General features: G+C 39.4%; 1 protein-coding gene across 3 annotated transcripts in view; it reads left to right on the top strand.

Annotated features, from left to right (window-relative positions):
- The window catches only part of MACROD2 (MACRO domain containing 2), a 2,312,183-nt gene that overhangs the window by 1,584,348 nt on the left and 702,564 nt on the right, over positions 1-25,271 (top strand). For all 3 annotated transcript variants that reach the window (XM_027560273.1, XM_027560275.1, XM_027560274.1), the window contains exon 7: positions 4,552-4,582. In XM_027560273.1, coding sequence (XP_027416074.1) covers positions 4,552-4,582 — 31 coding nt within the window. The remainder of the gene's footprint in view (positions 1-4,551; positions 4,583-25,271) is intronic.

Raw genomic sequence — 25,271 nt, 5'->3', positions numbered from 1 at the left:
TCCTAGCAAGTGGCTGGAGAGCACAGGGAAGCTGCTATGCATCTCACCATGCTCGAGGCAGCCCCGAGCAACAAAGCACTGTCTGGTCCCAGATATCAACAGTGCCAAGGTCAGGAAGCCCTGTGCTAGCACAACAGTGCCTGTGTGCGTGCTTGGTCATTTCAGTTGTGTCTGACTCTTTGTGATCCCGTGGACTGTAGCCCTCCAGGCTCCTCTGTCCATGGGATTCTCCAGGCAAGAGTACTGGAGTGGGTAGCCATTCTCTTCTCCAGGGATCTTTCTGATCCAGGGATTGAATCTGGGTCTCGTGTATTGCAGGCAGATTCTTTACCATCTGAGCCCCCAGGGAAACCCCCAGGGCAATAGATTCCCTGCTTAAAGCAGAGCCTGGTGGTCATTACAGTGGCCAACAGAAGAATCAGCATTAGCTGGGATAGTGCCCCTTGTCAGACACAATGCTATGTATTCTTCATTCCTTCTCATCCTCCCACAAACCCCTCAGGAGAACTTTGAGTTTCTATCTACTGATGAAGAAACAGATGCTCCAAGCAGTTAACTAAACTCTCGGACATGTTGAATGGAAAGGGTGTCCAGTTGGGATTTCTAGCAGACTGGCTTGTGGAAACCGTTCTAATAACTAGTAGTTTCTGCTTGATGGCTTGATACAGCCGTTCTCAAACTTTTCTCTTTGTCTGCATGGAGCACAAGATGGATAATGTTTATGTGTTCAGTTTGTTTCCATGGAATTCCTGGGGCATCAGCTGTAAGCTCACCTCTCTCCACCGCATTTAAAAGCACAATGAAACATGAGAAGGCATGGCACAAGTGATAGGGATGACTCTGAATCCTCTCTAATTTTCTAATTTGTACTTCTAAGCAGGCCATTCCTGAATGTGAAGTCCTTACAACAAATGACTTAGAGTAAGCATGCAGTTGATTTACATGCCTATGGAGAATCTTGGTGAATGCCTGTAAAAAAAAACTACAATATTTTCAGGAGAATTTGCTCCGTCCTATCTTTTCATGGTTGAGGGTCACAGGATGGATTGAGTGGGTCAAGAAAATCCTTCAGATTTACTGGCACCTCAAGAATGCAAGGAATCAAATAATTAATTCGATTCATTTTAAAAAGAGCTTCTACTCCATCCCAGAAACTGTCCTTTTTTTTTTAATTAGAAACTAGTAGCATTTACTAGTGAAATGAAAGGGAAAAAGTGTTTCACAGACCTGTAACTAAGCTCAACAGAGTCAATTATTAATATTACTGTGTCCAAAACAAATCATGTAAATTGTGACTTTAAATAGAAGATCCAAGCAAAGGGAATAAATATATATCCTTTTAAAATGTTAAGGAAAATAAAATGTAATACACATTTAACCCAAAGACATATAAAAAAGGCTTAAACATTTCATTATGATTGAGCTCAGCCATCAAATTAGTTATTACAGTCAACAGTAGCTGCAGTGTTTTGAATTTCTAGTGTAACATCAGTCCTTATTTAAACAATCCTGTCATGAATTCCTGCAGCATACTTCTATATGGTAAATGTTATCATCTGCATTTTTCCTGGGAAAAGACAAAGATGATAGCAACTCGATCAGATTTACAAATAGGTACATTGGCAGGAGAACATCACCATTCTCAGATCCCCTTCTGTTATTAGAAAGCTCGATTTTGACTCCACTCTATTTACATTTATTCATTAACTCTTTTAATCAAACTCTGCTGCTGCTGCTGCTAAGTCGCTTCAATCGTGTCTGACTCTGTGCGACCCCAGAGACGGCAGCCCACCAGGCTCCACTGTCCCTGGGATTCTCCAGGCAAGAACGCTGGAGTGGGTTGCCATTTCCTTCTCCAGTGCATGAAAGTGAAAAGTGAAAGTGAAGTCGCTCAGTTGTGGGTTGCCATTGTCTTCTCCGAATCAAACTCTAAATATTGCTAAATAAAGTACAGTGTCTTTTATTGGGCTGCAATAACAAACTACTGGAGAAGGCAATAGCACCCCACTCCGGTACTCTTGCCTAGAAAATCCCATGGATAGAGGAGCCTGGTGGGCTGCAGTCCATGGGGTCGCACAGATTTGGACACGACTGAAGCGACTTAGCAGCAGCAGCAGCAGCAACAAATTACTAGATGGCTTAAACTGCAGGCATTCATTTCTCACAGCTGGGAAGTCAAAGGTCAGGATGCCAGCTGATCTGGCGTTTGGTGCAGGGGCACCCCCTAGTTTGCAGATGGCTGTCTTCTCACTGCATCTTCACTTGGTGGAGAGCAGAGCGTGCTTGTTCTCTTCCTCTTCTTTTAAGAATTCTAATCCCATCATGGAGGCTCAACTGTCATGACCTAATTAACTCCCAAAGGTTCCACCTCCAAATACCATCACGTTAGAGTTTCAGCTTCTACATTTGTGTGGACACAAGCGTTCAATCCACAGTGTCTGGTATAATCAGTGGCTTGCCAGCAATTGTTTAAAAAATGACTCAAAAAATTAGTGTGTGTGCTAAGTCACTTTCGTCATGTCCGATTCGTGTGATCTTACTGACTGCAGCCCGCCAGGCTTCTCTGACCATGGGGATTCTCCAGGCAAGAATACTGGAGTGGGTTGCCATGCCTTCCTCCAGGGGATCTTCCTCCTCCCTAGGCTTTTACATCTCCTGTTTTGGCAGGCAGGTTCCTTACCACTAGCATCACCTGGGAAGTCCAAAAATTTAATATGTTACTTCTATAAGTTACAAAGAATGTATAGCACACAACTTAAATATAAGAATAGAATATTCTGTTCAGTTGCTAAGCTGTGCCCCGCTGTTTGCAGCCGCATGAACTGCAGCACTCCAGGCTTCCCTGTCCTTCACGATCTGCCAGAGTTCACTCAAGTTCATGTCCGCTGAGTCAGTGGTGCTGTCTAACAAGCTCATCCTCTGCTGCCCTCTTCTCCTCCTGCCTTCAATCTTTCCCATCATCAGGGTCTTTTCCAATGAGTTAGCTCTTTACATCAGGTGGTCAAAGTTTTGGAGCTTCAGCTTCAGCATCAGTCCATCCTATGAATATTCAGGGTTGATTTCCTTTAGCGTTGACTGGTTTGATCTCCTTCCAATCCAAGGAGCTCTCAAGAGTCTTATCTAGCACCACAATTCAAAAGCATCAGTTCTTAGGAACTCAGCTTTCCTATGGTCCCACTCTCACATCCATACATAACTACTGGAAAAACCATAGCTACAGGAACCTTTGTCAGCAAAGTGATGTCTCTGCTTATCTGAAGTTGTTGGTATTTCTCCCAGCAGTCTTGATTCCAGCTGTGATTCATCCAGCCCTGCATTTCACATGATGTGCTCTGCATAGAAGTTAAGTGAACAGGGTGACAACATACAGCCTTGCCGTACTCCTTTCACAACTTTGAACCAGTCAGTTGTTCATGTAAGGTTCTAACTGTTCCTTCTTGAATAGAATAGAATATCAGATCAGATCAGTCGCTCAGTCATGTCATGCTGACTCTTTGCAACCCCATGAATCGCAGCACGCCAGGCCTCCCTGTCCATCACCAACTCCCGGAGCTCACCCAGACTCACGTCCATCGAGTCAGTGATGCCATCCAGCCATCTCATCCTCTGTCGTCCCCTTTTCCTCTTGCCCCCAATCCCTCCCAGATTCAGAGTCTTTGCCAATGAGTCAACTCTTCGCATGAGGTGGCCAAAGTACTGGAGTTTCAGCTTTAGCATCAGTCCTTCCAAAGAAATCCCAGGGCTGATCTCCTTCAGAATGGACTGGTTGGATCTGCTTGCAGTCCAAGGGACTCTCAAGAGTCTTCTCCAACATCACAGTTCAAAAGCATCAAGTCTTCGGCACTCAGCCTTCTTCACAGTCCAACTCTCACATCCATACATGACCACAGGAAAAACCATATCCTTGACTAGACGAACATGTGATACCCTTTATTAGAAATTCTGTATATCCAATTGATTCTTACAGAATCCTTCTGTTAAATTTTATCAAAATGTTATTTCCATAGCCAACCTGTGGTTTCAGTTGACACAGATGAATGTTGATTGGTATTTTCAGATTTTATGCCACCAACAGGATGTCACTTAATACAGAGCTGGGAGAGAATGCCCAGTAGCATCCCATACTGGTATACTGTATTTCCACCAGACACATGTAATAGACAGGTCATCTCAATAGCAAAGGCAATAGTAAAACGTGGCAAATACTTAGGACTTGATGATGAATGATTATTTCTTTTAGATACAACTTAGTTCATTGTAGGCTTATGTGATATAATTTCTTGTAACTTAGTTTAACAATTGGTTCCCACAATGCCTGGTAATTTGACCCTTGCCTCTTGTGAGCTAGAATAATTGCTGGTAAAGAAAATTTAATCAAATATACCATTTCCACAATGTCTCCTACTTCACCTGAGTGGCGTTCAGAGCTCAGAGTACGTGAGTAGAGGACATCCCATTATCAAGCAAAACAGATGTTGAAATAGATGTTGATGGGTTTGGGGAGAGCCGGGCCTTTAAAATTTATTCTGTTTTTTTGTGGTTTATTCACAGGCATTTCCATGCATCTCAACAGGCATTTATGGTAAGTGACCTATCTTTTGGTAATGTTTACATTTCTTTATTTTGTTGTTAAAGTCAAGGTTAACAGGAAACATTAGAGGTTCTCTGATGGATGCAGTTTGCAGTCATTTAAAGAGACTCAAATGCAGGTCAAACTTCTTTGAGGACTCTCAAGAGGCTATTTGGATATTTTGGGTGTTAATGAATTTAGTTGTATTGTATACCATGTGCAATAATTAGGTGCACTGTGGCTTAATGTCTTTTGTTATGTAAAAATGTTTACTCGCCTATGATCTGACCTCTAATAGTGTTTTTGTTAATTAAGTCATTCTGTTAGATGAGTCATAATACATATAAAATCTAACATTACCATTTTTTGTTGTGAATTACAAAATTATAGAAGCATTAAAATGCACACACATGCGTATATCTATATATTTAATTTAAAAGATGTGATTGTTAATATAAACACACATTTTTGATTAGAGGAAGATTTTTTTTTTTCTGGTATCAATAGATTGTTTTAAGTAGCAGCTGCTTTACTTAGAGATGGAAGCAAAATGTTTTTTATAACCTCTTGCTTGCATCAGCCTAAAATTCTCTAAATATTCTTTCACCTACAATGGCATTTACATATACTTTTTTCCTCAGCTCGTTAATAAATCTGTTTCACAATATTCAGGTAAAACAGAGTTTGTCATTTTAGAGTTTTCTGGTCAAGCAAATAAGATTATGACTTTTCTGAGCTCAAACTTCTCACGTGGAGACTTTTAAGTGAAAAATAAAATACATGCAGATGTAAAGAACCAGTTTAAATTTGTTACTAGAGGGAAAGGATAGCTAAAGCGTTGTCAAAAGCAGGAGACTTCTTCCTCTTAAGGTGGTATTTTTTAATTTGGCTGTGTCCGGTTTTAGCCACATCGTATGGGATCTTTGAGGCACACGGTCTCTCTAGCTGTAGCACTTGAACTCAGGTGCCCTGCAGCACGTGGAATCTTAGCTCCTAAGCCAGGGACTGAACGCACAGTCTCTAGATCGCAAGGCAGACTCTTAACCACTGGACCACTAGGGGAAGTCCCCAAGGTGTTTTTTTTTTGTTTTTTTTTTTAAAGGTTTCAGTGAAAGTAAAGTGGAAAATGTAGGCCTGAATTAAATTAAATGGGAAAAGATTTGGTGACATTATTTAAAAATCGAAGGCATGCTTCTCCCCCCTCTCCCCCCACGCCCCACCCCGCCTCACTCTGGATTCCGCTACAGCCTATCTTTGGAGTAAAACAGTGGACACTGGGCTGGTGAGCTAAGGCTGGACCATCTGCACCATCACCCCATCACTGCCACTCTTTCTGCCTCACAGGTGCCCAGTTATAACTCTCACTGATATATTTGCTTAAAAGAAGCGTTACATGCAACATTTTACCCAGATCTTCATGTCACCTTGTCTAAAGGCAAATCAGACTCCACCACAGAAATGGTTCTGATTTTGAGGACATTCTCACATGACGGTCTTCATTTTCCTTGACCAAAAAAACAAAACAAACAAACAAAAACCCGAAAGCCCCAGACAATGGTTTGTCATGTTGTCGATGTCTGTTTTACCTCTGAGAATCTGATGGTAGTGTTCAAAGACTTTCAGAAGCTAAATTTAACAGCTAATACACTAAATGGGGGGAGGTAGTGGGGAAAGAGACAGAAAAGTAAAGGAAGATGAACATGAACACTAAAAGGAAAGGCTCGAGAAAGGATGGTAAAAACAGAATCAAACTTAACGTGGCTCTTGAGGAACTGTGATCCCTGAAGGACAGGGATTTCTCTCCTTAGAGTAACATGGCTCAGTGTGCAGTAACTAGATCAGTACTGCTCTGTGTTGGTGGCAGGGAATACTGAAGACTGGAGAACGGCATTGAGAGGGAGTCACAGTCGATGACTTAGAGGCTGCCGCCACACGAGCTCAGTCAGTTTTCACAGCGCCAGGTCAAAGAATGCGATTTCTTTTTTTTATTTTTTATTTTTATTATTATTATTGTTATTATTTTTACTTTACAATATTGTATTGGTTTTGCCATACATCAACATGTAGGCGCCACGGGTGTACACGTGTTCCCCATCCTGAACCCCCCTTCCACCTCCCTCTCCGTACCATCCCTCTGGGTCATCCCAGTGCACCAGCCCCGAGCTTCCTGTATCACGCATCAAACCTGGACTGGCGATTCGTTTCTTATATGATATTATACATGTCTAATTAAAATTAAAAGCTTCTGCACAATAAAAGAAACCATAAGCAAGGTGAAAAGACAGAAAGTGATTTTCGAGTCCTGGCTACTCATCTCTTTTCCTGTCTAGCATTTGAGTAAGTTTCAAAGTGAAGCTGAAACCTGCAAGTCAGGTCCGTGTTATCTTTCACTAAATGCACTTGAGCTTTAGACCCAGACTTACTTTCAGCTTCACGAGATCTTTAGTAACATTTAGATTACTGCAGGTCTCTTTACTTTCTGAATCATTTAGCATTTTGTAACTTGGAAATGATGGTTACTTGTGAAACTGTGGCTTTCTAATCAGTCCTTGATTCTCTCCTAAGCACTCATAATTTATGGATCAGAGGTTTTCTTGCTCTTCTTCAGAACTTAGTTCTGGCTCCTCTGTTATCTAGATCAATTTTACTTTTATCTTTACTTATTGGCATTTGAAAGAATACTTTATTTGAAGAAAGTGATCCACAGCTAAAAAGAAAAAGAAAATTAAAAGCAAAACAATCAAACAAAACAAAAAACACCACACACACTTGTATAGGTTGAAGCTTGATCTATGAGATGTCTTCCTTGGATATTCCAACTCTTTTTTTTTTTTTTTTTTTGCAATTCTTTTTTTATTTGGAAACAAAATATTTATGTTTATGTTTTCCTCCAACTCTTGATGGTCATTACATCTTTGAAACTTTTCAGCATTTGTAATCTGGACAATTAATAATTGCCGGTTCATATTGTTCCATAGATTTTTAAAAATATACCCTGTGTTTGTAGTCTATCTGGAGCTTTCTCGTGAATAGGGATTCACTTGTGCATATTCTACACACACCCAGTATCTAGCATGGTGCCTCCTGGAGAAGCTCAGGAAATACTGCTGCTCAATTACGACAATGATGTTTATAACCCCAATTGATCACTAACCGATGATACAAGAAGCAGAATTGTTGATTGGCAAAATAACAAGTAGAGAAAGTACCTAGTTGGTATTTTCTTAAATGGAAAAACAGCTCTATTTTAAGAGCAACAAATTTGCTTTTAAAAAACATTCTCGAACTGGGAATGATTTTAGGCATAACAATGTCCATCTTCACAAGGAAAAATGAAGACTCAAGAACTTGTTTAGTTAGAGCAATCTGTGTGTGTGTGTATGTGTGTGTGTATATATATATATATATTTTTTTTTTTTTTGAGGGGGTTGTATTTGTATAACTGATTCACTTTACTGGTACACCTGAAACTAACACAATACCGTAAATCAACTCTACTCCAATAATTTTATTTTTAAAGGAAAGAAAACAAAGATAAATACAGCACTCTATTTCACTTAAAAACAACAACAGCAAGAAGTCTTTGCTGTTTATCATGGCCCATCGAATGATGGTCTCTCAGGGAGGTACTCGTTGCTCTTAGACCCCATCCTGACTTTTCCCGACATGCCCTAGTCCCAGCCCACCACCCCATCCACTGTAATTTCCCAGACACCCATTTGCTTTGGATTAACCTTCACTTTTAGGTTTATGGCCCCCAAACTCAATGTAACTCTAATTCTTCTATTAGAACAAAATTACTGACTATGGTAGAGGCTTCTTTGGAAGGGTTTGAGTTATTTAATTGCCAAGGTGATCTCATACAGGGCAATTTCAACAGTAAGCATCCCCGATTTGTGGGAACCTCTACATAATCCTCACATCCAAAGCATGTTTGGAGGATCCAGGCTTTGAGACGCTGGAGACCCCGCCAGAAACCAGTTCCTCTCTCACCCTTTCCTCAATCCTCAACCTTTTGGAGACAAAACCAGCTGCATCTTTTTGCAAGACACAGACTGACAGCTCTCTACCATGCAATTCAACCCAATTTAAAAAAAAAAAACAACCCAATTTAAGAGAAAAACCTAATGGGAGCAGGCCCTGCTTGCTTTGAGGTTTCCCAGGATGAGGAGCTAGATTTTTCCACTTTGATTTTCAGCCAGTGCCATTGCTGTCCCCCATGCAATGCTTCCAGGCTGGTTCCACGGGGCACCAGACCGCCTGCTTACACTCAGGATGAAAAGCCACATCTGGTAAAATACTGAACAAGATTTGGGTTAGTTTTGGAAAAACATATCCAGATGAGGCTTCCAGGGGCTCTAAACTCCCAGATCCTAGTTAAAGGTTTGAATTGGCTGCTAAGCCTGTCTCAGAGGCTTGAGCTTCCCTGATGGACATTTCAGATCCTGTGCGTGCCTTCTGCCCTGTGAGCCCAACTTGGATACTCTGGTGCTAATAAGTTTAACACAAGAGGCTAGACATGATCCATAGCAATGGAATTTTTACTGAGAAGTGGGCAGCGAAAATAATTTTTATCCATTTTATGAGAGTCAATATAGTTAACAGAAATGAAGTCCAGGTGGAAAAGTATATCCTTTGAGTAATTGAGAAAATATTCTCTGTGGAGGAAAAAAACCCAAGAAACAAAACAAGACTTGAATCTTCCTTTCCATGTACAAGATGGTGTTTTTAGAAAGGAAGGAATTTCAGTCATTGAGTTATTGGCTGGAAATCTGGTGAAAAAATTTAAGCGCAGCATAATTTAGTGAAAGCAGCTCCCATATTTATTCATACGATTTCTGTTACCAACAGGGAAGGCCTGTTTCTATCAAATCACCTGGTCTCCCTCTGCGTTCCATGACATGCAACCAGAACACAACTTTCTAATTGAATCGCTCATTTGCATTCGAGTTTGCTCTTCTGCTTTTAAGTAGTAAAAAAGGAGATCGACACGATGTTTCGCTAACCTTATATCTACTTGGCAAATATTTTTATCACTACATCTGTCTACATTCACAGACATGACTTGGAAAGAAACCAGGGCATTCTCCAAAGGCAATGCTAAAGGGCATGCCCTCTGTCAGCTCTAAATGCTGACAGATTTCAGAGGGTGTGACAACCATGGCTGGGCAATTCGGGGCTTGTGGGAAGACTTATCTTATGTAATACATTTGGAAACCAGAGCAAAATTGACAAAAATGTGTGTCCCTCCCTTTCATCCCCCTGACAGCTCCCCTCCTTCCTCCAGCTTTCTTCTTTTCCCTTTGATATTTCCATTTGCTTTGAAAACTTTCTTTCAGGTGGGCTAATGGTGACTCTTATTCTCTCTCATAAATTCCCTTCTATGACATCCTGTGTTTTTTGTCCTGGACACATAATTGACACTCTAGGAAGTGTTACTATTCTTGGTAATCCTTAAGTTAATTGCTGGCCCTCAAAGCAAAGTAACATTAGAGTCGGGGTAACTTGCTTCCCTTTGGGCCGCACTCATCTTAATTCTGTCACATTTGAATAATATTTCATGAACTGATCCTTAGGAAGCACTGGAGGAAGAGTTTAACAGACAACTCAATTATACCTATTAAATTGTTTGTAATCCTCTGAGGCCTTATCATCTGAATAGACGGTTCTAGAAAATTCACTCAAACATGTACACATTCATACATTCATCCCACAAAATGTGGTACAAACTCCCCTTTTACTCTCTCAAACTGTGGAGTCTTTAATAATAAAAAAGACATAAATGGAGAAACCAAAGCTTCTACTTTTGCTCTGGAAAATAGTTTCAATCATCCAGCAACAAAATATGCCAGCTCACTTTACCTAAAAATGCCAGTGAGACCCACGGGCAGGATTCCCTCAGGGGATATACCGAAAGAAATGAAAATCCTGGAAACCTAGCTTTGTGGCACTGTGGAAACCAGTGTCATTCTCCCTGGTGTTCTGTTCAAATTGAACAATTTTAGGACTTAATTAAAAGATTAAGTGTTTCAAAAAGTAATAAAAATTACAACTGTATTATTGTTCCTGAGGTCTGACTATCTATTTCCTTGCAACTATGTCAAGGTAAAATTTTGTTTCAAGACTAGAAAGTAGAAATGAATTCCAAGCCACCTCATCCTTAGAAGCTGCCATTTATTATTATGTTACATGTTAAAAATGGCTTTTCTTATAGATGTAATAAAACAGTAAGCCTTTTAAGGAAATAGGGAAACCACTTCAGTAAATTACAAAGTCTATCCATTTAGTAGGAACCCTGGGGATACCTTTCAGCCATGTTAAAAATGGGAGCACTAATAAGATGCTCTCCCTGAAGAATTTCCTAAGAATGGGTCACATTTTCCATTTGATCAGTAGAATAATTTCCATGTGCTTGCTCATTTTTCTCATCCAGTCTTGAATGACACTCCTTTTTATTTGCTTCTTATACATACTTGTATCTAAAGAGTGACTTTAAATAAACATAGCTCAGATCTCTTTAGAAAGGAATTCAAAAATAATGACAGCTCTTAGAGAAGTCAAGTATATTTAGCTCTTTAGGACAATGATTTTCATGTCAAATCCTTTTTAGTCAATGATTCTATTTTTAAAAAATCATCCTGAGATGCATCTGAATGAGACCATATTAGTTAGGGTAAAGCTAAGCTTCTGTAACAATGAGAATCCAAAATAGAGTGTCTTAGTGTATATAGATGCTGATTTATTTCTATGATAATAATTCCTAAGAGAGCATTCTGGTTAGGGAGGATTTGTTCCACGCTATCATTCAAGGTGCCATTAATCTGTTATGGTATTAAATAGCTGTTCTGCCTTTCATTAGGCATTGTTCTCGGAAAGTCATCTTTCTTGGCTCTAGGAAAATAAACAAGCAGGATGGGCACGCACCCTATTCTACAATCCCTGGATTCACAGCGCTGTTCACTTCTGTCTTTCTTTCATTGGGGAGAAATTGGTCTCATGACCAACCTAACTGCAAAAGAGATTGGAAATTAGTATAGCTTGAATTCCATGTGTCTGAATACAATTCTTTCATGTAATGAGAAGAAAGCATTAAATCACAATGGCCTTCTGGATATCATCACTCAAGGGAGGAAAGAAGACCAAATTAAATCAGACAGGTCACTCATAGGTAAATTAGTTCTGGAGTGGTTTGATTCTACTCAGAATCAGTAAATATTTGAATGTTTATAGGCTCTATTTGGTAAGAATAGTTAATGGTTTTGATAGTATTTACTTTATTAAAATGCCTTTATAATCCCAAATCCTGAAAAATTTGAAAGTATGAAATTCCTAAGGCATCAGTACAGTGACTTATTATTAGTTGTTTAGACCTTTAGGTCTTACATCAGTTGTGGTTTTTGTACTGTACTTCTTCCAAAATTTGCAGACATATCAGTGGAAACTAAAATCAATATATTGAGAATGAATAAATAATTGCATCATTCTTTACATTCCTAATTCTTGCCCATTTCCATAGAAACCCTTGGAGGAGTCAATTATAGTTTGTTTCTGTAACACCTTAAGCTCCTGGGACTATATCCATCCATAAACATATCAGAGATCCTGAGCAAATATAGATCAGCGTCTTGTGTACCAAAAAACCCTAGAGAAATGTGACTTTAGAGAAGAGTCTGATCATAGTAGGGTGAAAATATAACCAACAGACAGATGTTGAGAGGGGAAGAAGGACAGACAGAAAGAAAGAGACAGAGAGAGAATGATAATATGAATATGAATCTAAACCTCCTTAGCAGTCAAAGTAAGTTTCCTTAGACTCTTAAGAACTGAAAAAAAAATAGATTTTTTATGCCTCATCTCTCTTTTCAGCTATGGTCAATAGGGAGAGTTTCCTGCAAGTGATTGAAAATTAAATTAAAATTAATAAAATCAACATGAAATTACCTTACATGTTATCTGTCACCCAGAATTTATTTCAAAATGTTTTAAATGAATGTAGATTCACCTACACATTCCCAGATCTTTCTAAGCAACTAAATTGTTGATAAAACTAATTTTCTATTTATTCAAGACTTTTATTCTGTTGAGACAGCTTATGCAACTGGGCTCTAAGTTCTGTGCTTCCAGAGCTGGATGTAGAGTGGTTCTTAATAAATATTTTATTAATTAACAACTACAAAGTAATTAGATCCTCAAAAATATTAGCAAATCAAATAAAAAAAAGGAATTAGATTCCATGGTAAGTGGGACTTATCTCAGATATGCAAGCGTGGTTAAATGAAGTTAATCTATTGCATCACCAGACTATGAAAGAAACAGCGTGTAATTATCAAGGAATTCAGAAATAGCTTTTGACAAGATCCAAAAAATTAAAAAAAAAAATCCTTTAGTAAACTACTAGGGCCAGTAGCCAACTTCCACAACTTGACAAAGACTATCTACAAAAACCTATAGCTAATGCCATACTTAACGGTGAGAAACTCAAAGCTCTCTCACTAAGATCAAGTGCAAGTTAAGGATATTCCCTCTCACCACTTCTTTTCAGCATCATAGAGTAAGTCCTTGCTATGAAGAGGAAATAAAAGGCATACAGATTGGGAAGGAAGACATAAAACTGTCTTTATCTGGAAACAACATGATCATCTTTGTAGAAAATCAGAAAGAACTGACAAAAAAAAAAAAACAAATCATCCTGGAACTAATAAGCAATTGTAGCAAGATTGTAGGATAATGGTTTTTTTTTTTTAATTTTAAATGGTTAATATAAACAATTTATACAAATAAATATATACAGAAATATCCCACGCTCATGGATAGAAGATTCAATATTCCAAAGACATCAGTTCTTCCCAACTTGATGTATAGTTTCAATCTGATTCCAACTTAAATCCCAGAAAATTATTTTATAAATATTGGCAAGTTGATTCTAAAGTTTATATGGAGAGGCAAAAGACCTAGATTACCAACACAGTATTGAAGGAAAAGAGCAAAGTTGAAGGACTAACAGTACCTAACTTCAAGAATTATTTAAAGCTATAATAATCAAGACAGTGTGGAATTCGTGAAAAAATAGACAGATCTATAGAATAGAGCTCCTAGAGACAGACCCATGTAAATGTAGTCAACTGATCACTGTTAAAGGGGGTAGGAGTAATACAATGACATAAAGATAGCCTCTTCAATAAATGTTGCTTGAACAACTGGATTTCCCCTTCCAAAAAAAATAATAATTTAGACACAGATCTTAACCCCTTCTCCCAAATTAACCCAAAATAGATCATAGACCTAAATGTAAATTGCAAAACTACAAAAGTCCTAGAAGACAATATAGATGAAAACCTAGATAACCTTGAGTGTGGTGATGCCTTTATAGATACTACACCAAAGATATGATCCAGAAGGAAAAATTTCATAACTTGGACTTCATTAAAATTGAAAACATGTGCTCTATGAATGGCAAAGTCAGGAGAACTAAAAGACAAGCCACAGACTGGGAGAAAATATTTCTAAAAGATGCATTTCATAATGGGTTGTTATTCAAAATATACAAAGAATTTTTAAAACTCAACAATAAAAAAGAACAACCCAATGAAAAAGTAGGACAAAACCTTAATAGACTTTTCATAAAAGAAGATACACAGATGGCAAATAAGCATATGGAAATATATTCTGAATCATATGTCATCAGGGAATTGCAAATTAAAATAACCCTGAAATACTACCACACTCCTATTAGAATGGCCCAAATCTGGAACACTGACGACAAGAAATGCTGGTGAGGGTGTGGGGCAGTAGAAACTCTCATTACTGATGGGCATGCAAAATGGTACAGCCAGGCTGCAGGATAATTCTGTAGTTTCTTATAAGGTTTCTTACTGTAGTTTCTGTTTTAAATATAGTCTGACCATGTGATCCAGCAGTTGTGCTCCTTGGTATTTATGCAAAGGTGATGAAAATTTCTATCCACACTAAAACATGCACACCTGTTTAGAGCAGCTTTGTTCATAATTGCCAAAATTTAGAAGCAGTCAAGATGCCGTTTAGTCAGTGAATAGGTAAATAAACTGTAGCAGATTAAGACAGTGAATTATTCTTCACTAAAAAGTGTGATATTATTTGCTAAAAAGAAATGAGCAATCAAACAGTGGAAGAACACAGGAAAATTTCAAATTCGTATGACTAAGTGAAGAAGCTGGTCTTCTGGCCTCATCTTGGAATCATACTATATGATCCCAACTATACGACTGTCTAGAAAAGTAGATAACTACAGATACAATAAAAAAAAAAAAAAAAAGATTAATCTTTGCCAGTGTTTGAGTTGCAAGAGAGATAAATAGGCAGAGCACAGAGGATTTTTAGGGCAGTGAAAATACTTGTTGATACTACAATGATTCATGTATGTCATTACACTCTAGTCCAAACCTGCAGAATGTAAAAATGTGAAGAGGGGACCCTAAGGTAAACTATGGGCTTTGAGTAATTATGATATGGCGCTGTAAGTTCATCTTTTGTAACACATGTATCACTCTAGTGTCTGATGTTGACAGTGGGGAAGGCCCCGCATGTCTGGGGATCAGCTCAGATCAGATCAGATCAGTCACTCAGTTGTGTCCGACTCTTTGTGACGCCATGAATCGCAGCATGCCAGGCCTTCCTGTTCATCACCAACTCCCGGAGTTCACTCAAACTCATGTCCATCGAGTCAGTGATGCCATCCAGCCATCTCATTCTCTGTCGTCCCCTTCTCCTCCTGCCCCCAATCCCTCCCAGCATCAGAGTCTTTTCCAATGAGTCAACTCTTCGCATCAGGTGGCCAAAGTACTGGAGTTTCAGCTTTAGCATCATTCCTTCCAAAGAAATCCCAGGGCTGATCTCCTTCAAAATGAACTGGTTGGATCTCCTTGCAGTCCAAGGGACTCTAAAGAGTCTTCTCCAACACCACAGTTCAAAAGCATCAATTCTTCGGCACTCAGCCTTCTTCACAGTCCAACTCTCACATCCATACATGACCACAGGAAAAACCATAGCCTTGACTAGACGAACCTTTGTTGGCAAAGTAATGTCTCTGCTTTTCAATATGCTATCTAGGTTGGTCATAACTTTCCTTCCAAGGAGTAAGCATCTTTTAATTTCATGGCTGCAGTCACCATCTGTAGTGATTCTGGAGCCCAGAAAAATAAAGTCTGACACTGTTTCCACTGTTTCCCCATCTATTTCCCATGAAGTGGTGGGACCGGATGCCATGATCTTCGTTTTCTGAATGTTGAGTTTTAAGCCAACTTTTTCACTCTCCACTTTCACTTTCATCAAGAGGCTTTTTAGCTCCTCTTCACTTTCTGCCGTAAGGGTGGTGTCATCTGCATATCTGAGGTTATTGATATTTCTCCCAGCAATCTTGATTCCAGCTTGTGTTTCTTCCAGTCCAGCATTTCTCATGATGTACTCTGCATATAAGTTAAATAAACAGGGTGATGATATACAGCCTTAACGAACTCCTTTTCCTATTTGGAACCAGTCTGTTGTTCCATGTCCAGTTCTAACTGTTGCTTCCTGACCTGCATACAGATTTCTCAAGAGGCAGATCAGGTGGTCTGGTATTCCCATCTCTTTCAGAATTTTCCACAGTTGATTGTGATCCACACAGTCAAAGGCTTTCGCATAGTCAATAAAGCAGAAATAGATGTTTTTCTGGAACTCTCTTGGTTTTTCCATGATCCAGCAGATGTTGGCAATTTGATCTCTGGTTCCTCTGCCTTTTCTAAAACCAGCTTGAACATCAGAAAGTTCACGGTTCACATATTGCTGAAGCCTGGCTTGGAGAATTTTGAGCATTACTTTACTAGCGTGTGAGATGAGTGCAATTGTGCAGTAGTTTGAGCATTCTTTGGCATTGCCTTTCTTTGGGATTGGAATGAAAACTGACCTTTTCCAGTCCTGTGGCCACTGCTGAGTTTTCCAAATTTGCTGGCATAGTGAGTGCAGTACTTTCACAGCATCATCTTTCAGGATTTGAAATAGCTCAACTGGAATTCCATCACCTCCACTAGCTTTGTTCATAGTGATGCTTTCTAAGACCCACTTGACTTCACATTCCAGGATGTCTGGCTCTAGGTCAGTGATCACACCATCGTGATTATCTGGGTCATGAAGATCTTTTTTGTACAGTTCTTCTGTGTATTCTTGCCATCTCTTCTTAATATCTTCTGCTTCTGTTAGGTCCATACCATTTCTGTCCTTTATCGAGCTCATCTCTGCATGAAATGTCTGGGGATAGGTAGGAGTATATGAGAAATCTCTGTACTTTGGTCTCAGTTTTGTTGTAAACCTAATGAGGTGGATGAACCTAGAGGCTATTGTACAGAGTGAAGTAAGTTAGATAGAGAAAGAGAAATATTGTATTCTAATGAATATATATGGAATCTAGAAAAATGGTACTGAAGAATTTATTTGCAGGACAGCAATGGAGAAAGAGACATAGAGAATAGACTTATGGACATGAGGAGAGGGGACGAGAGGGTGAGATGTATGAAAAGAGTAACACGGAAACTTACATTACCATATGTAAAACAGATAGCCAATGGGAATTTGCTATATGGCTCAGGAAACTCAAACAGGGCTCTGTGTCAACCTAAAGGCATGGGATGGGGAGGGAGATGGGAGTGAGTTTCAAAAGGGAGGGGATATATGTGTACCTATGGCTGATTCAGGAGAAGGCAATGGCAACCCACTTGAGTACTCTTGCCTGGAAAATCCCATGGACTGAGGGGCCTGATGGGCTGCAGTCCATGGGGTCGCTAGGAGTCTGACACGACTGAGCGACTTCACTTTATTTTTTCACTTTCATGCATTGGAGAAGGAAATGGCAACCCACTCCAGTATTCTTGCCTGGAGAATCCCAGGGACGGGGGAGCCTGGTGGGCTGCCATCTCTGGGGTCGCACAGAGTCGGACACGACTGAAGCGACTTAGCAGCAGCAGCAGCATGGCTGATTCGTGTTGAGGTTTGACAGAGAACAACAAAATTCTGTAAAGCAATTATCCTTCAATTAAAAAATAAATAAATTTAGAGAAAAGAATGGCATTATACATGAATGAATAAATGAATGTAGGGAAATCCAATGTTAGGAAACCAGACTCTGGATTCAATAGTCATTGAGATCTATCACACCCTCATTTCTATTTTCTTACTTATTGAAAGGAGTGATTTCACTTAGACTTCTGAGAGGCTAACAGAAGAGTCAGTTAATAATAACAGAGCCCAACCTTTTATTTGCAATTCATTTTAGGCATTTCTATTAAAATATAGTTTACAGGATATAAAACCCTTCCTTTCAAGATGATTTTAGTAGATTCACAAAGCTATGTAACCATCATCATCCGATTTTAATAAATGTTTACCATCCCCTGAAGAGACTCCATATAAGATGTTACTCCATAGCCCCTCTTCCCCAACTTTAGGCAAATAATAATCTACTCTTGGTATCTATAGATTTGCCTGTTCTGGACATATTTCATATAAATGGAATCATAAAATATGTGATTTTTTGTGACTACCTTCTAGCATAATACTTTCAAACTCCATCCATGTTGTAGCATGCATCAGTAATTTATTCCCTTTTATTAATATTCTGTTATATGAATGTACCCCATTTTGTTTATCCATTTGTCAGTTCACGGGTATATGTATTTGGTGTTACTTTTTGACTATTATGAGTAATGCTTATAGGCAATTACTGTAGTATATCTCAATGTATAAATTATAACTTATATAGTGGTGTTATCTAGTTTTTTTTTTAATTTCCAATTGAAAAAGAGATTCTTTAAATTCTATAGTGCTTTACAATTTTCAAAAGTTTCACGCACATGGTATCATATCCTAATAACCCCTATTCTCCACCCCCCACCCCCACTTTCCTCTCCCCTCTGATAACCACTAGTTTTCTCTAAATATGTGAGTCTGCTTCTTTTCTGTCCTGTTCACTATTTTTTATTTATCTAGATTCCACATATAAGTGATATCATACAGTATCTGCCTCTCTCTGCCTGACTAATTTCACTTAGCAAATGCCCTCCAGGTCAATTTAGGTTGCTGCAAATGCCAAAACTCCCATTGTGTGTGTGTGTGTGTGTGTGTGTGTGTGTGTGTGTGTGTGTGTGTATCACATCTTCTTTATCTATTCATCTGTTGATGAAGACTTAGATTGCTTCCATACCTTGCAGTTGTAAATAATGCTATGAGCACTGGGGTGCCTGTATCTTTTCAAATTAATGTTTTTGGGTTTTTTCAGACATATACCCAGGAGTGGAATTGCTATGTCACATGGTAGTTCTGCTTTTAGTTTTTGACAACCATTCTGACAGGTGTGACGGAGAAGGCAGTGGCACCCCACTCCAGTCCTCTTGCCTGGAAAATCCCATGGACGGAGGAGCCTGGTAGGCTGCAGTCCATGGGGTCGCTAGGAGTCGGACATGACTGAGCGACTTCACTTTCACTTTTCACTTTCATGCATTGGAGAAGGAAATGGAAACCCACTCCAGTGTTCTTGCCTGGAGAATCCCAGGGACGGGGGAGCCTGGTGGGCTGCTGTCTCTGGGGTCGCACAGAGTCGGACACGACTGAAGCGATTTAGCAGCAGCAGCAGCAGCAGCAAATGGCTATCTGCATTACCTCTTTGGGAAAATGTCTGTTTATGTACATTGGATATTAACCCCATATCAGGAATGTCATTTGCAAATATTTTCTCCAATTCAGAAGGTTGTCTTTTTGTTTTGTCAATGATTTCCTTTTCTGTGAAGAAGCTTTTTACATTTATTTAAGTCCCATTTGTTTATTTTTGCTTGTTTCCTTTGCTTTAGGGGACAGATCCAAAATAATATTTCTGTGACATACGTCAAAGAGTTTTCTGCCTATATTTTCCTGTAGTTTTATAATATCTGACATTATACATGTAGGTCTTTTATATATTTTGAGTTTATTTTTAACATCTAGATTACTTTTAATCATCCTGAAACATTTTCATTCTTTGGCTGCCCACTTTTTCTCAAGCCCCTTCAATGGCTACTTTTTGTCGTGATTCTGGTGTCCTGCTGCCTGGAGGATGATAAACATTTCTTGGAGTATGGTCTGCATCACTGTGTGTGATCATTCTTTGAGTCATCACTGCCTCGGAGCTCCCTTAGAGTACCAACGGATCTGGAGTAAGAGGGCATATATCAAAGTGGCTGTGGATCCAGGTTTCAGGATCACACAGGCCTAGGTTAAAATGCCATAACCATGTGTCCAGGCAAATTACTCTCTCTGGGTTTCAGTAACTTCAGTTGTCAAATGGGAATAGCAATGCCAATAACATGGGGTTGTTCTAAGATTAAATTGTTGTTGTGTTCAGTCGCTCAGTCATGCTCTGCTTTTTGCAACCCCATAGACTGTAGCCTGCCAACTCCTCTGTCCATGGAATTCTTCAGCCAAGAATACTGGATCAGGTTGCCATTTCCTACTCCAGAGGATCCTCTCAACCCAGGGATTGACCCCATGTCTCCTGCATTGGCAGGTGGATTCTTTACCACTGTGACTCCCGGGTAGCATTAAATTAGATGTATCGATGTGAGACTTTGACCATAAAGAAAGCTGAGTACTGAGGAATTGATGCTTTTGAACTGTGGTGTTGGAGAAGACTCTGAGAGTCCCTTGAACTGCAAGGAGATCAAACCAGTCCATACTAAAGGAGATCAGTCTTGAATATTCATTGAAAGGACTGATGCTGAAGTTGAAACTCCGATACTTTGGCTACCTGATACGAAGAACTGACTCTTGAAGAAGACCCTGATGCTGGGAAAGATTGAAGTCAGGAAGAGAAGGGGATGACAGAGGATGAGATGGTTGAATGGCATCATCGACTCGATGGACATGAGTTTGAGCAAGCTCTGGATGTTGATGATGGACAGGAAAGCAGCCTGGTGTGCTGCAGTCTATGGGGTCGTAAAGAGTCGGACACAACTGAGCTACTGAACTGACTGAGATAATACATTAAAATGGTACCAGATACATAAAGATAATGGGTTTCCCAGATGGTTCATTGGTAAAGAATCCACCTGTCAATGCAAGAAATGGATCAGGAAGATTCCCTGGAGGAGGTAATACAATCCACTCCAGTATTCTTTCTGGGATAATTCCATGGACAGAAGAGTCTGGCAAGCCACAGTCCATGGGTCCGCAAAGATTGAATTGACTGAGCATGCACATAAAGAGAAACATTTTTTCAATTAGTATTATTTTTATTGTTTAATAGTAATTTTATTATTGTTATAAGTATTATTTTCCCACTAGAGTCTGAGTTCCTCAAGGATAGGAGCTTTGAGTGTTATTCCCTCCTATCACCTAGACTCTAGAAGAGTATCTATACTATTGAAAAAGTAATTTACTTTTTTTTTTACTAATTAAATTTATTTTTAAGTAATTCATTGTGTTAAGGCTTTACTTAGACTGAATGACACCAGGAAGAAGTCTTATTGTCTAAACCACCTCACTGCCTATTGAGTTCTTTATGCTGCTTCTCTGAAGGCCAGTGGTTGTCTCTTTGTCCCCTCTGAGGTGGTCCTATGGTTAATCCTCGTGAGTGCAGCCACATGGAAATGAAACTTGCTGGTAATATCATGGCAGACTTTCTATATCACACCTACCCATAACCACTGTAGCCTAATGATTAAAAACTAAGTCAACTTGCTTCATCAGTTTCAAGTTCACAACAGTTTATCTAAACCCTAAGGATGACAACATTTTGTTTTTTCTGATATATATATATATATATATATATATACAGGCAAATAAGAGAGGCAAAATAATGACAGTTATTTGTGGCCTCAAAAGTGCAATTTCACATTGTAAGACAGCATATTCTGATGGTCAAAACCAAATCAAGTTCTGTAAAGCAACATTCAAATGCTTTCCTCCTGGGAAACCTTGAGGAGTAGACAACCATTATCCTGCCAGTTGGCTTAAAGAGTGAAAAGGCCCAATTGATGCTTGCTTTGTCTTGCCAGAAGTTCCTAAAAATTTGGCACATTTAAAAAAAAATTTCTAAGACCATAGGCTCTTGGAGTTAAAAGCCGTTTTGTATATCATACTTGTCTAGCTCCTTATTTTTCTCAGTGGGAAAAGTGAGAGCCAGGGTTATTCAGTGATTTGCCTTGCCATACGGAAACAGTCCATATGAGACTAAGATCAGATTCCCATTCCACCAACAAGGCAAAGAAGCAAAGGTAAGGATGAGGAATCAGGAGGATATGAGAGTACAATCCAGGATGATTCATTAAGTTAGTCTCTTCTTTGGTGTTCAGTAAAAGAAAGGAAGAAAGAAAAAAGAAAAGAAAAGTTTTATTTCAATTTCACTTTTCTTTCAAATCTTCCTCATATACTGTTATTGTTGTTGAGTCGCAAAGTCATGTCAGACTCTGCAACTCCAAGAACTGCAGAATACTAGGCTCCCCTATCCTTCACTATCTCCCAGAGTTGGGTCAGATTAATGTCCATTGAGTTGGTGATGCTATCTAACCATCTCATCTTCTGCCACCCCCTTCTCCTTTGGCCTTCAATCTTTCCCAGCATCAGGATCTTTTCCAATGAGTTGGCTCTTCACATCAGATGGTCAAAGTATTGGAGCTTCAGCTTCAGCATCAGTTCTTCCAAAAAAAAGTGTGAAATTTACTCAGTCGTGTCCAACTCTTTGCGACACCATGGACTGTAACATTTCAGGCTCCTCTATTCATGGAATTTTCCAGACAAAAATACCGGAGTGTGTCGCCATTCCCTTCTCCAGGGGATCTTCCGAACCTAGGGAACTAACCCGGGTCTCCCATATTACAGGCAGATTCTTTACCATCTGACCCACCAAGATGAATATTCAGGGTTAATTTCCTTTAGGATTGGCTGGTTTGATCTCCTTTCTATCCAAGGGACTCTTCAGAGTCTTATCCAACACCACTCTTTGAAAGCATAAATTCTTTGGTGCTTAGCCTTCTTTACAGTCCAACTCTCACATCCACACATGACCACTGGAAAAACCATGGTTTTGACTATACAGACCCTTGTCAGCAAAGTGATGTCTCTGCTTTTAATACTCTGTCTATGTTTGTCATAGCTTTCCTTCCAAGGAGCAAGTGTCTTTTAATTTCATGGCTGTAGTCACCATCTGCAGTGATTTTGGAGCCCAAGAAAATAAAATCTGTCACTGCTTCCACTTTTCCCCCTTCTATTTGACATGAAGTGTTGGGACCAGATGCCATAATCTTAGTTTTCTTGAATGTTGAGTTTTAAGCCAGGTTTTTCACTCTCCTCTTTCACCCTCATCAAGAGGCTCTTTAGTTCCACTTTACTCTTTGGCATTAGAGTGGTATCATCTGCATGTCTGAGGTTCTTGACATTTATCCTGGCAGTCTTGATTCTAGCTTGTGATTCATCCAGCCCTGCATTTTGCATGATGTACTCTGCATAGATGTTAAATAAATAGAGTGACAATATACAGCCTTGTTGTACTCCTTTCCCAATTTTGAACCAGTCCATTGTTCCATATAGGTTCTAACTGTTGATTTTTGACCCACATACGGGTTTCTCAAAAGACAGGTAAGGTGGTCTGGTATTCCCATCTCTTTAAGAAATTCCCACAGTTTGTTGTGATTCACATAGTCAGAGGCTTTAGCATAATCAATGAAACAGAAGTAGGTGTTTTTCTGAACTTCCTTTGCTTTCTCTATGATCCAATGAATGTTGGCAATTTGATCTCTGTTTCCTCTGCATTTTCTAAACCCAGCTGGAAGTTCTAGGTTCATGTACTGCTAGAGCCTAGCTTGAAGGATTTGGGGCATAACCTTGCTAGCATGTGAAATGGGCAAAATTATGCAGTAGTTTGAGCATTCTTTGGCATTGCCCTTCTTTGGGATTGGAATGAAAACTGACCTTTTCCAGTCCTGTGGCCACTGCTGAGTTTTCCAAATTTGCTGGCATATTGAGTGCAGCACTTTCACAGCATCATCTTTCAGGATTTGAAATAGCTCCACTGGAATTCCATCACCTCCACTAGCTTTGTTCACAGCCTCATTATCAGGCAGGGATTAAATAGATGCATACCTTCTGCTATTAGAAGAAAAGTAAAATGCTGAATTGTGGCTCTTTTAGAACTAAGCCCCAAGCACACCCCAATAAGTGTCATGACTCCTATACTTCCTCTGTGACCTTGTTCCAACCCCTTCCTTTTCTTCTACCTAAGCTTTTTCCCAGCCAAATCCTTTTAATAAGAATCATGCTACCCCAGGCCATTGGATTTACTATCAGTAACTTGTAAAGACTGAGATAATATAGAAAGTAACTGCACATTCAACTCTCTTTGTATCATACTACTTCTTCCATTATATTATCAAAGCTCCTTTAAAGATAAAGTTTGATGCATCTGTATCCTTGAGGTCCCAGGGCTTCACCTATGCAAGTGAGGATTTTTTTTTTTCAGTTGAAATCTCACATTGTACTCTATCTAAAGCATAAATATAATCTATTTCCATAAATAAAAACTCTAAATTAGTTACCTGTTAAGTAATTGTATAAACCTCTTCCAATAAATCTTCGTGTAAAATTAACCCTCAGGAAGGTGCCCATTCTGCGGTTTATTGTTCCTGTGGCACACTGCCAATGCTCCAGTTTAAAAGCCAGGCATTCGACCAAACTTACAAATGCCAGCTCTTGCATATAATTACAGGAACCTATGAAGGTGATCACCAGCAGCTCATGAGCGTCCACAAATTCTGAATCGTGTAGCAAGCTGAAAACATCTGCTGGCACTGCCATGGGGAATGGTACCCATTCTAAATTATTGCCTCTCAATATTTTTTTTCAGTTTTGCAAATGGTTTAATCCATTCATCTATAGATCCGTAGTGAACAAGAAAGACAAGTGCCCAGAGTGTTGTTTTCCCATGTTGTATATGAAAGGAAATGAGGACTCATCAGCTTTTTTCATCCTTCATAAAACAATGAAAATAGACCTCACTGCTAGGGAAAAATAGGCGTATGCATCAAGGATCTGAGAAATGTAAAAATACTTGACTTCAAATGCTTTTTTAAGGTATCTGCACATGTTAAAGGCATATTGTAACCTAAGAATAGTGTGTTGTGTGTCTGTCTATGTGTGTGTATGCATGAAGACATCCGGGTGTTTAGGAGGTATTCTAGTCTAGCCTTTCTCCCAATAGATCTCACTCCACACTACCTGTTCAGCCGTGGGATAAGGTAAGAAGTAGAAAACACGGAGAACATGAGGAATTGGTGAAGGGGAAGTGTAACAAGAGGATACAGAAATGCCAAGGAGCTAGAGCAAGTGGACTGATAATTTCATGGCAGGACAGTCATTCTCAGGCAGAAGAAGAATGGCTACAGGATTGGCTAGGATGTGCAGACCATTTTGTGTTCCAGAACATCCTTTGCTTTCCTGTTCTTTACATCTGGTGTTTGTTCCCATCCCTTTCACCACCAACTACTTCTGCTTCTCACTTGAGACAACGCATTGCTTATCTTAAATGGGGCAATAGTGTCAGAATTGTTTCTAGTGGGAAGTAAAGTGGAAATATGGGATTTTCCTAATAATTTTCCTATCAAGTTCCCTCCAACCCCCTGACAGACCAAGGGCAACCTTGATCACTTTCCCAGCCTCCATAGCATTTCCT

Source organism: Bos indicus x Bos taurus, chromosome 13 (assembly GCF_003369695.1).
Source record: "Bos indicus x Bos taurus breed Angus x Brahman F1 hybrid chromosome 13, Bos_hybrid_MaternalHap_v2.0, whole genome shotgun sequence".
Classification (NCBI taxonomy): Eukaryota; Metazoa; Chordata; class Mammalia; order Artiodactyla; family Bovidae; genus Bos; species Bos indicus x Bos taurus.
The sequence above is the reverse complement of the archived record's forward strand: the minus strand, read 5'-3'. Positions and strand labels throughout refer to the sequence as shown.